Source organism: Prosopis cineraria, unplaced genomic scaffold, assembly GCF_029017545.1.
Source record: "Prosopis cineraria cultivar Desert tree isolate PC_DT_omini unplaced genomic scaffold, ASM2901754v1 PC4, whole genome shotgun sequence".
NCBI classification, from domain to species: domain Eukaryota; kingdom Viridiplantae; phylum Streptophyta; class Magnoliopsida; order Fabales; family Fabaceae; genus Prosopis; species Prosopis cineraria.
The window spans coordinates 41,223,670-41,237,038 of NW_026555335.1; the positions used below are offsets into that span (position 1 = coordinate 41,223,670).

General features: G+C 34.2%; 1 protein-coding gene across 1 annotated transcript; it reads left to right on the forward strand.

The window, feature by feature from the left end:
• The first annotated feature begins 4,364 nt into the window (after positions 1-4,364).
• LOC129309024 (uncharacterized) lies at positions 4,365-7,206 on the forward strand. The gene is made up of 4 exons (XM_054950371.1): positions 4,365-4,641; positions 5,467-6,031; positions 6,496-6,598; positions 7,084-7,206. The coding sequence occupies exons 1-4, from the start codon at positions 4,365-4,367 to the stop codon at positions 7,204-7,206; spliced, it is 1,068 nt and encodes a 355-aa protein (XP_054806346.1).
• Positions 7,207-13,369: the final 6,163 nt, after the last annotated feature.

Consider the following 13,369-nt stretch of genomic DNA (forward strand, 5'->3'; position numbering starts at 1 on the left):
CTAGCACCAACATGCCAAAATTGTTTTTCTTTTAAAAATTATTTGTCCTGGACGTGTCACACTTTTTAAATGATGATTATATATATATATAAAAGGTATGGAATATGGATCCTTCAAATTTAATTTAAATGTTTTAAATCCATAAAAAAATAGCACAAGTCAGTAAGAAATAATTCAAACTCATTAAGTGTTGTCACACTTTTCAAAAGTTGTAAACATTGCGCCTCATCAATTCCAAACGAATATACAAGACTCAATTTAGTCATTAGCAATTTATATTATGTTATACTCATCAATATTAGTATGAATTATAAATTTTATAATAAGCCACGTTATTAATAAGTTATAAATAGTATAACTAATTTTTCGTACTACATATAAATTAATAAATTTTAACGCCTAATTTGTTATTATTTTTGTCGTTTTGCTGGATTTTTTAATTGAAAGATCACCATTTCCTTACTGTGTAAAGCCAATAGGACATGTCAATGTACTAAGCTTTGAATTTTGATATCATACAATTTGCTCTTAATTAAAATCACTGATTGACGCTTTCACTTAAACATTTCATGCAGCGCAATAATAATCATTTAATTTAATCGAATGGTTCTAAAAAATTTTGTCATATTATATTAAAAAAATACTAAATCTTAAATTTTTGGAGGAGCTAAGAAGTGTATATCATGAGAGTTATTTTAATTTTTTTAAAAAGAAATGTATCTTTATAGCTTTTAAGTGCTGATCAAATTGAATGACAGTACTTGAAACATTGAGGGGATTTAGGCCATTCATTAAATCAAAATTCAATTTATTCTCCCCCATGGTGAATATTTTGTTTTTGTCCACAAAAAATAGCAAGTTCATGAAAAAAAATTTCTATATTCTACTAGGATATGTTATCCATGTGCACTCCATTTAGACTCTCTTAGATAAAACACATTCTCTTAGTTCGCTTAATTCTTACAGGATAAAAGAAAAAGGGAATTCAAAAAAGGAAAATTCCTTACTCATGGAAATTAAAGCATTATCTAAAGACTTGTCCATCCAGCAAGGAATAAAATAAAGCAACATGAAAAAATAGAAGGGGGGGAAAACAAACGAATTAAGAAAAGTATTTTCCCTTCAGAAATAGCAAGATCATGAAAAACCGAAAAAAAGAAGATAAACTATAGCTTGGTTTATCACATCTGGTTTATTTCAGATCAAAACACCTACATCATCAGTTGGTGTTTCATGCATATATCAAAAGCACATACAGCAAACTAAACAAGAACACAAAGGTTTTCAATTTCCCATGTTGTGTCCTACAAACCACATCCTATCTGATTACGAATCTTCTTGATGTAATCTGAAGCCAACCCATCAACACACACTTGTGATCTCTTCTGCATCACATGATGATCCTTCTCAATCTCATGTTGGCTCACACGAAGATATATCTCATCTTCTTCGTTTCTGCCTCCAGAAGATGGCTTGATCACGTAGGTCCGGTTCGGCCGGTTCTGCGGCTCTTGCAACCTTCGGCTTCCCCTGAACCGAGGCACCACCACCAACGGCTCAATCTCAGTCGCCATGTCTTCTTCCTTCGGAGCCTTCACTGTGGTCCCACCAAAAGTCCTCTCCGCGAGAGAGAAAGAAGAAATTCTGATGATGTTTGACACAACTTTCATTGATTTCTCACACAGAGACCTATCATGATCACTACTCTTGGACTTGCCTGATCTGCTATCCATGGCTGAGACTGGTATGTATGGTGCAAACAGATGAACCAAAGAGTGTATATTTATAAGCACACAAGTTAATGTGTTTGGTTAGTTGTTGTGGTTTCGTGTAAACTGAGACTAAATATTAATGAAAGATAGAGTAGGTTCTTCCTTTAGATTCCTTTCTCGTTCAGTGAAAAGAAGGTTCTCTTGGAAAGTAATTAGACCCCCCGCCCCCAAAACGCACATATATGATATAGAGAATCTTTCTGCCTTACTCTTCTTCCCGTGACGAGTGTGTAATCACGTGGTGTGTGTACACACACGCACAAAGCAAAATGTGCATCAGTTCTATATATAATACATTAAGTCCCATTATCAATAGTAAGCTAATTCCTAGCTAGGCTTACATGTATTATTTCAGGTGCTATTTTAATATATCTAGATTCCTAACTGTAATTATGCTGATTTATTTATGTTTTGTCGACATACAAGGAGTATACCACACCGATAAACACATTCCCAAAAGATTTGGGACAAGGGTTACCTCTCCTAGTTGAATTTGTCACATACATAAGGGTTAAAAATTTAATTTCTAATTACTTATTTAAATGATGAAAGTCATTGCTACTTGTGCCAATTTGAGATGGTTAATTTAAATTTATATTTAAGTAAGTGAAGTGTTTCATCCTTATAAATTATATTTTTCTTAGGGAAAATCAGTCTAAAGTTTCATGGAAGCACTTTAAATATGCTGAGGTCCTATAAATTTAAGAAATAACTGACAGGTCCCTAGAGACCTAAAGGTGAATAAGTATGAAAGTAAAATTACCCATTTTTCCTCTATTTGAAATATAAAAAAATCAGTCTGCTTCCCACTAACCCAGGAAACTGAAAACAGCCATCTTCCTCATTCTGTCGTGCTTCAGAGCTAACCACCGACTACTATTCTCGTGGTTGCATTCCATCGGAGAAGACTGTCACGCCGTTAGAGAGTGAAAAACTTGAAGGAGTAAAGAATGAGAGTTGCTCGCTCCTACTTCAGCAACTCATATTTGCCCTAATCGCCATTATCGGACTGTCTCTGTCGTCCTTTGCCGCCATCTCGCCACCACAAGTTCAACTGCCATTAATTATGCGTTTTCTTCTCCCATTATTCCTTTCTTTATTCTTTTGTTTTTTTTGCTGGTATCTTGGTTGTGACTTTAATTTTTTGCATCTTCGTTTTTGCACATCACTGTAATTTTCCATCTCTATTTTTTTGCTCATATGTCGGTTTTCTTCTCACTGTAATTCACCGTCACTGTAATCCTCCTCACTGTAATTTTGGTTCTTGGGCTTGAAAGTGTCTTTTTGGGTCATAGAACTGGCACAAAAGGTTCCACACTTCTTGATATTCACAACAAAAACATATTCATTTCCAGACATGTCATATTCCATGAACATAATTTTCTTTTTGATACCCTTTTCTCGTGAGCATTTAACAACTCCATTACCACAGACCTTAAACTTTTTGGACGTTCCTGATCCTTCCCAACTAATTTCCCCTACAATAATAGAACCTCACCTAGAATCTCCCACTGTTTCAGTTTCACCACTACCAGTCCAAAAATTCATGCATGCACACAAGTACAAAACACATCATTATCTACTGGAGTATCATTGCTCACTTCAGGCCTCAGCTGGATCATTTTCCATTGGAAGAGGTCATCTCTATCCTATGTTGTCTGTTTTTCTTATAGTAATTTTCCCTCTTATCACAAAGGCTTAACCTTATCCATTTTGACTGACCATTCACCAAGAACCCAAACCTATAATTAGGTAGTCAAGCATGATGAATGGATAATGCTATGGTTGCTGTAATTAGAGAACTGAAGCTGAATTAGTCTCTCGTGTCACTTCCACCTGGCAAGTAACCCATTAGTTGCAAATGGGTTTATAAAATCAAGTATAATGCCGATGTTACCATTGAGATGACAAAACATGTTGAGATTGATTGTCACAGGATTTGTAAAAGAGCTGAAGGCTAAAGTCATCCATCTCTTACATATTTGTTCCTCTGCTCAGCTAGTTGATGTATGTCCATGCCATATTTCTGTCCTTAATTTCTACTGAAGTGATTCATCACTACACCACTTGTTTGTTCCATTTTTGATATGTTGCAAAAGTGTAGCTATGCATAAGATTTTTATAATTACTTAAGGCGCGTATTTGCATGTTTCAACTTTCAACTACTCCTCTTGCATTTTATATTTTTATTTTGGTAAGTTTAAGTTCCAATTCTGTTTAAAAATATGTAATTTTAAATATGGACAAATTTCTCCATTGACGACAATTGCTTTCTTTGTTGACAACAACCATATACTGTATTAACTAAAATCATTTATTCCATGAATGACAACTAATTACTTCAATGACTACAACCATAAACTCCATTGACAACAATAGTATGCTCTATTGACTAGTGAACCGTCATAACTAGTGAACCGTTATGCCTCTGTGACTTGTGTTTTTTTTATTAATAAACAATGCTAGTGCAGAAATCTTTGAGTTGAAACTTAATAATGACTAGTATGCATATATCTCTTTTCAACACATCTAATTAAACTTTTCTATTTATTTTCTAGATAAAGGAAGATGAAAGATAAAGCAAAGACAACAATGAAGAAATATACCATACCATTTCATACGTGCTGCTCTCCCAGCCAATTTGGTGAAGTAGCAAAATATGTTAAGAAAGATGAGAAATTGCAAAAAAGGGTTGAGAAGCTAGGATTCCATAGGCTTCTTGATGTGTCTTGTAAAAAAATTCAAAGAGATATTTGTGGAGAGTTGATGCGTGCCTTTAACCCCCAAACTCGTGAAATATGTATAAAGGGGAAAATTAAGCAAATGAAAGCCAAGGATGTGAATGACTTGATGGGCTTAAGTAGTGAGGGTAAGCAGATTACTGGGGATGTCAATGTGAATGATAGAGCTTTCAAGAATTTAAGAAATACTTACTATAAAATGCCTTATAAGGAAATAGCTGCAATGATTATATCTGGAAAAGAGGTAGCTAAATTTGAGTTACTTTTTATAATGTATGCGTTGGGAACCTTGCTATTGCCGACCACAAGCCTTAAGGTTAGCGACCGTATATTGAAGGTTGTTTATGAGACATAAAAGAAATCAAGCGTATATGATTGGGCTACGTTCATTTTTAATGAACTTTGTAAGGAGGTAGAAGACTATAAGAAACAGCTGAGCAAAGGGAAGGGAAGGATGAGGAAGAACGTTAGGGGATGTATCTACTTTCTAATGGTAAGTATGTGTTCAATTTACATTAATCCAAAGTGATAGCCTTTCAAAGTTTTCCATGTAAAAGTTTTATGTTTATACTGATTTGTCAAAGTTTTAGGTATGGGGCTTCCAAAATTTTCCAGTTGGCCAAGGTTGTCTAAAAGCCGTAGATGCTCTGAAATATTAAGACGATGATAAAGTGAATACAAGAGTGAGTTAGAGAAAAAGAGCAATCGAGGCATCTTGCATGAGCCAATTGCTGTACATGGTAGTTCATCTACCAAGGTGTATCAAGAATCAGCATTTGTTCACCCGGTATGTATAAAATGGAGTACAATAGACAGATATATATGATCTTATTTATGCACTGAGTCAGAAATTGTCTTGCAGAAAGTAAGGAGGCTGTATGAAAAAGTGCTATAGTTTGTGTCTGACATTGGAGAGGAGTTAATGAGCTTGCAATCAATGCTGCTTGGATAAGGCTCAAGAGAGAAAGAAGGTGAAAAATCACAAGAGGAAGAAGATAATGATAAAAGGATAGATTCTGAGGGAAAGAATGAAGATGAAAAAATAAAAGAGGAAGGACCTGTTAATGAGGGGACAGCTTCAGAGGAAAAAAATGAAGATGAAAAATTTGAAGAGGAAGAATATAACAAAGAAGGAGTTGAACAAAAAGGTTCTGAGGAGGGAAGTGGAGATGAACAATCAAAAGAGGAAGAGAATGAAGAAGAAAAATTAGAAGGGGAAGAAGGTAAAGAAAAAGATGATAAACAACAAGGTTCTCCTAAAGAAAAGGGCGATAATGACAATTCAAAAAAGGAAGAGGACAAGGAAGCAGGTGTAGGAGGGAAAGATTCTGTCGAGGATGAGGAAGGGAAAAGAGAAGAACAATCAAGTAAACATTCTACAAGATCAAAAAGAGATAAAAGACCTGCTGTGAAATCTCCATGGGTTAGAACTAATGTTAGAAAGAAGAGAAAAGTAGATGAGAAGGAGCAATTATTTCAAATATACACAACATCATGTGAGGAAGATGAGGGAGACAAGTAAGTCCCTATACTGTGCCTAAAAACTGACTGACTAAAATATTAGTGACTATTTATTTATTTTTTCCTTCTTCTTCAACAGGATCATTATAGATTTGTATGGCTACTACTTGACTCATGCAAAGCTATAATATTTTGGTGGAAAGAGATGGATTAGTGACAGGGTGATATCAATGGTTGCCCGAACTTTGGTAAGTGACCAAAAGGAAAATGAAGGAAAAGTCTGAAGACATATCTTTGGTTCTGCGTTTATGTAAAAATGATCAGCAACCCTTTGAAATGGACGGTAGATAACAACAAGGAGAAATATTTTTTGAGTTTGTTAGATATAACATTGTTGATTGTGATTTCATTTTTGGCCCAACTCTTTTCCATAGTTACTGGTTTTGCTATGTCTTTGAGACCAAGAGCAAGAACTTTTATGTGTTAGATTCATTGGTCAGTAACAGGGAGTATTTCTAAAGACAGCAGGAAGAGGAAGAAGAAGAGAATGTTGAGAAGAAGGGCAAGGGAAAGGAAAAGAAGAAGAAGAAGAAGAAAGGACAACTAGATCCTAAAGAAATGATGGTACGAGAATGCATATGTTTATACTTGTCACTCAATATTACTAACATCTATATTTGTCATTATCTTATTGCTTAGTTGTAAATCAACATTGCTAACATTACAAGTCTTGAGTTTGCAGAGGAATTGCTTTCACTCTCTACTTCGTGCAGTCAAGCCACAATTGTTTGAGAATGATGTTAGTACAGACATTATATGGGCTAAAGTTCATGTGCAAACTGATACGTGAGTTCCTTTTATGTTCATACATCATTAAGCTTATATTTATATGTGGAAAATGAATTTTACATTATGTTTTTTATTTTGTTTTTAGCCATACTTGTGGGGTGCACGTTATGACATAGTTACAAATGTGGGACAACACTGCGGATAAGAATGGGTATACGATGCCAAAATACTCTTATGTATGCATTCTTCGCTTTACATTTTCCCTCTTTCATGTAGTACATATTTGTTGTTGTCCCTTATAAGACTTACTTATGGTGCAGGATGACCTCTATAAGAAGAAGGTAGAACTTTTGTGGTGGCTACTAAGTCATCGTAATAATGTGAAGGAGCCCGAAGCCATGTCGTTGTTAGAAGGATCCCAAGCGATGAGGAAAAGGAAATAGAAGGTTTTTGATAGAACTTGAAGATCCAATTTTATCAATCATCATATCCCTTTGTATAGTTAGCTCATTTTGTGTAGTTAACTTAGATAACACTGTTTATAAAAGTTGATTACAAGTTTGTAAATGCGGCAAACAGTTTGTTTTATTAATTGCATGTCAACAAGTGGTTATCACTTTATTGACAAGTGTCTATAAGTACATTAACAAGTTAATAATTTACTATTGACAAGTAGTAATAACTATATTGATAAGGTTGTAATTCACCATTGACAAGTATTGAGATAGTAAGTGCTGTCGTTTCCTTGGAAAATCAGCTAGTTAAATGAACCAGTTGACTACTTGGCATTGAAGATTGACAAGTACTATTAACTATATTGACAAGGTAGTAATTCGCCATTGACAAGTGTTGAAATAGTAAGTGCTATTATTCCCTTCAAATTTTAACAAGGTGCAAGAACCTGTTGACTACTTGGCTTTGGAGATTAACAAGTTCTTATAATTATATTAACACGCCACTTATTCTCCATTGACATGTCATGACGCACTTGGTGCTGTTAGTCCGTTTGAAAATCAACCAGGTGAAAGAACCTGTTGACTACTTCTTTTACCTATCGACAAGTGGATATAACTATATTGACAAGGTGTTAATTCTCCATTGATAAGTGCTGACGCACTTTGTGCTGTTAATCCCTTCGAAAATCAACCAGGTACAAGAACCTGTTAACTACTTCCATTGCCTATTGACAAGAGATATAACTATATTGACAAGGTGTTAATTCTCTATTGATAAGTACTAACACACTTGGTGCTGTTAATCCCTTCGATAGTCAACCAGGTGCAAGAACTTGTTGACTACTTCTGTTGCCTATCGACAAGAGATATAACTATATTGATAAGGTATTAATTCTCCATTGATAAGTGATGACGCACTTGGTGCTGTTGGTCCTTTCAAAAATCAACCAGGTGCAAGAACCTATTAACTACTTGCCATTAGTCATTGACTATAAGGTATCACTTCATTTACAATTTATGCATTTGCTATTGACAAGTTCTAATACATTATGTACAATAAACTAAAAAGTAAACAAAAATAAATTCCATATATATAAACATAAAAATACACTTGTTCGTAATATTTTCTAGCATGGATTAGGATTCTTGCAAGTCTTGGAGGTATAACCAATCTCATAGCATCTTCCACAATGATAAACCTTTTTGTTTTGGAATTGAGATTCTTTTCTTTTACTCTTTGGCCTACTAGGAGGCCTTCTCGTTGTTGGTGGCTCCAAGAAGGTTTGGGTTAATAAATTTGTCACCGTCAATGCTTCTAGACGTAGACAGTCATGTGTGGCTATCAGCTTCACGCTGCTGGCATATATCTTTTTGTGAGCAGTAAACTTGTAATTTACAAAATTGTACACATTGCCATGAAGTAGCTTGATTGCTGCACAAACATGTGTACAAGGTATTCCACTCATTTGTCATGCTAAACAAGAGCATGTACGTGTTGCAAGATCAACATTCAAGTGTATTAGTCCATTAACTAATATAGTTTGCGCAGAGATCAAATTTTCTCTATAAATTTGTGCATGTAAATTTTTAGCTCTCACAACTTGCTCCATAACTTTTGCCTCAACATTAGGCCTGACACCGTGTTTTCAATTTCCCATAGCCACTTTGCTAGCGACCATCTTTTTTGCCAATTTCCCTATATGGTCATGTATCAAAACATCAATATTGTGTTTTCTCTCTTTTACAATCCAAGCATTAAAGGATTCTGCAAGATTAGTTGTGATATTATCCCATCATTTATATCCAAACTTGCATTGAGCCCATCGATCTACATCCCTTTGGCTTTCAACCTATTGTGCCAACTGTGACAAAACATTCTTAGATTCCCCATTACAACATTAAATTCAACCTCATGCCTTGCATAGGCAATTGCATCAAGCAATTTCAACTCATTATCTTTCATGTTTCTCGAGGTACGCCTTTTACCTCTATTGATTTTCTTAAGTGCTATGCTAAAATTTTTCTTTACATGACAGTAGCAAAATGCATGTCTCTCACCACTACCAAATATAGCTTGCACGACACTAATAATGGCATTATTCCGATCAGAAACAATTGTTAACTCTACTGATCTTGTTATGTCTTTGACATTTTGAAGAAACTAAGACCAATCTTTTAATGTTTCCCAACTAACAATGGCATATGCTACCAGAAATAAGTCATTGTCAGCGTCATATGTACATGCTAACAACATTGTTCCTTGTATGGACCGCTTAGGTGACATCCGTCTACATAAAGTATGGCTCGACAACCTCCTAAAAAATTGAATATAGAGCATTCATAAGCAATGAATAACCTCTCAAATCTATTATTTAAGGCATTCCATTTTGCAACTGTCATCGAATCAGTTTCTATTAATTGATCACAAATCCAAGGGATTATGTTATAAGAATCTTCTGCACGATCATGTATTTCTCGCAATGCTTTTTCTCTTCCCTTATAGGCTTGACTGTAGCTCAATCGCACACCATACTCTCTATACAAGTCTCTTACAAGTTTATTGGCACCTTTATCTATATTAGACCTTAGAGCATCAACCATGATTGATTATGTTAATTTTGACCTTGCTAGGTGTGACACAATAAGGTTGTCTTGTGCATTATGGGTGTGATCATTGTTGAATTTTGTAACCCTTAAAATCTCATTATCTTTCCCTATTAAATATGCTGCAATGTTCCATTCACAGCCCTCCACCTTGCAATATGCAATGATCTTCTCTTTGTTATTCTTCTTAAACTTGTATGAAAAAATATAAGAGATGCTATACTTTTATAATGCTTGTCTAAAGGCATCAACATTAGGAAAAAAACTGCCCTTTACCTACTAACAAATCCTTCCATTTTATAAAACTCATTTTAGGTATTGGTGTAGATACCATTTGTACAGGGCATGCCAATTCTGAGTCTTCAATCTCAGGATAGATACTTGGTGGAGAGAAAGAGCATCCATCTGAAACTCTCAATAAATTATCAATCCTGTATTTAATGACAACATTACAATTGTACTTTTCAACATATTTGCATTAACAAAAAAATTTACACAACTTACACATGTTGGTTCTCTAATGGTAATCCATTGATGCTTCTATGGTTTCAGTCCCATTTGCAACTACATACACATATTCACTTTGTTTGTTATACTTGATCAGATATTCTACTCCATCATCATCAACTAGATCTACAAGTGTGCTTGCATCAACATTGACTGTGAATTTGAACTGGATTATATTGCTTTCATTCCCTATAATTAATGATATCATTCTTGTCAACTCTTTATATGTTGTCCCTTCCTTTATTGTTCTAGTTCTAATACTCCCCTCAACATATTGCATACTTCCTTGGTCATCATTTTAAAAATGCCCCCTTATATGGAAAAAACATAATATATGTTCTCCTGAAGAACTTCCCGTCTTACAAGTCAACTTGCACCACACACAATATATTGACAACTAGACAAGGTGTATTGACAACACATTTATCCACTATTGACAAGATGCAGTGTTGTTTAATAGCAAAGATTTTTCAACAAAACAAGCTTACCTCAGATGCTTGGGAATAATATATAAATTGTCCTATATGAAAAAAATAACATAATACATGTTTTCTAATAGTACTTGCATTCTTACTTGTTAGCCTACACAGTACAGTGTATTGATAACTCTTGATACCATATTGACAACACAAAAAAAAATTATTGACAACATGTAGAGATATTCATATCAGATATTTGTCAACGTATCAGTGTTGTGCCAGATTATTCCATATATTAGCTATGCAAACTGAATGATCACAGGTTTACCCAGAAAGCATTATCCTACCCTTAAATAATAATGAAATCATTAACGCACAAGAAATTGTTTACCCAGCTAACAATGGATATGTTACTGTTGATCGGTAATTTACGTTATTGTTTACGGCCAACAATTGTTTACCCAGAAAAATTATTTTCTGTCAATGAAATGCTGCTATTGCAGAAGAAACACTCCCAACTCACTTAGATGAAGACAATGGCTGTAATCATAAATATGAAGAAGTGAAGATGATCCTACCGTGATCAACAATTATGGATATGCAGCAACCTTCACTGTTACTGATCATGAGTTTTGTGAGACGTGCGCGTGTAAGCAAAATCTTCTTTTCAATGCTAGAGGAAAAATAGGTAATTTTACTTTCAGACTTATTCACCCTTAGGTCCCTAAAGACCTGGCAGCTATTTCTTAAATTTATGGGACCTCAGCGTATTTAAAGTGCTTCCATGGAACTTTAGATTGATTTTTTCCTTTTTCTTAATTAGAATAATCTACCAAATAAAATAACCACAATTTTAAGGAAAATGAAATACTAGCTTGAAGGTGAGCACAACTCAATCTCTCTGAAAATTGAATGTTCTTAGGAAATATGTACACACATGTACACACGCACATGCCTATAAGCATGCATGCATGCATGCATATAAATATTATAGACATACTTTTAATTACAACTTATTTATTTAATTTTTGACACCTTAGGAAGGTTCAAAATTTTGACCTCTATCCACACCCCATTCCACCCTTATCACCTGAGATAGCTTCGGGTAGCTAAGTAAAACTTACATATGATGTGTATTTATATCCATATTTGCATTTCATTTAATAGTTTATTAGTAACAATTAAATTACACTTTTTGCATGAATACGTTTGGTTAAACGCCGTTTATTTAACGAATGCACAACTTTCAAATTTGTGTGCTTTTAAACTTTTATGGGATTGAGACCAGACAAAGATTCTCATATGCGTGCCTGGAGAATGGGGAGTAAAGAAAGGGGGGCGAGGAATTTCTTCACATGCTTTACTTCAAGGAAAAATTACATTTAAATATTCTTAAGAAATTACAATTAATTTTAAGAATCAAAGTCGATGTATTTTTTAAGACCATAAATTTTAGAAGAATTATTACAATTTTAAGTGAGTTAACATTTACTTTGAACTACATAACACTCCTAAATCATGGCAGTAACTTTTCATCATTTAATAATAAGTTTGATTCTGAAAAAATAATGACAGTCTTTTTTCTTCAAGACTTTTTAATTTAGGATTTCTAAAAATTCTAACAATCCCCCCAAGTCACAGGTATCAGGGAGGTGGTTGGCTTATGATAAGTTGGCCAATGTGGGAGAAGGAACTAGATTCTTCTGTTATTAATTGCGTCCTATTAGAGTTTTATCTCACTGTGCTTCTCTCACTGGCTATCTCTTTACTTTTGCAATCAATGAGTTGAGAGGATCATATATTATCCCTTTGTCCCTACTTCAGGAACACATTTTTCCTTGTGTGATTCCTCTGTCTCTGTCACTGCGTCTGTAAAGCAACGGAGGCGCCAAACTTCAGACTCAATCAACTTGGCTTGGATATTTTCATGTTTATATCATTTGTACTGTATTGTTTTATCATATTTTAAATTACTACCTCCACCTGAATAACTTCTTGTTTTTCTTATAAATAGGTCTGAAGGTAGTATTATTTTTCAGTTCATACTGTGAGTTTATGTCTTATTACCTGAAACTCAGAGCATAGGAAAAAAAAAAATATTGGCCAACTTCAGCAAATCACTGGCGTAGACCTTAAAAACTTTAATCTAAACATCTAGCTCGACAAGAAAAAAATGAGCAAGGGAATGGATGAACAGACCTACCTATTTGTGGGCTTTAATTTGATTTACAATTCAATCAACCTTAAGACATAATTCATAAAATCATGAGTTTATATTCTACTGCTATTGTAAGGATTTTTTTTTGACAGCTAATCTATAAATATTTCTGCAATTACTCTCAGAAATTTGAAAGGTGAAGGCATGCCCTGATAAACTCTAGGGTCTCACTCTCCAAAACTTTTTTTTACCAGGGCAAAAAGGCACAAGAACAAATGCAATCCTCAAAATGTTCCTAATAATACAACAACAACAACAAGCTTTTATCTCATAAGGTGAAATCCACTACATGAATTGTAAATCGTCATTTTGCTCTATCATTTACCAAACTTTTAAAAATATTATTAATTAAAAGATCGCGTTCAATAACTTCCAAAAGTGTTCTCTATCAAAATGTTCTCAC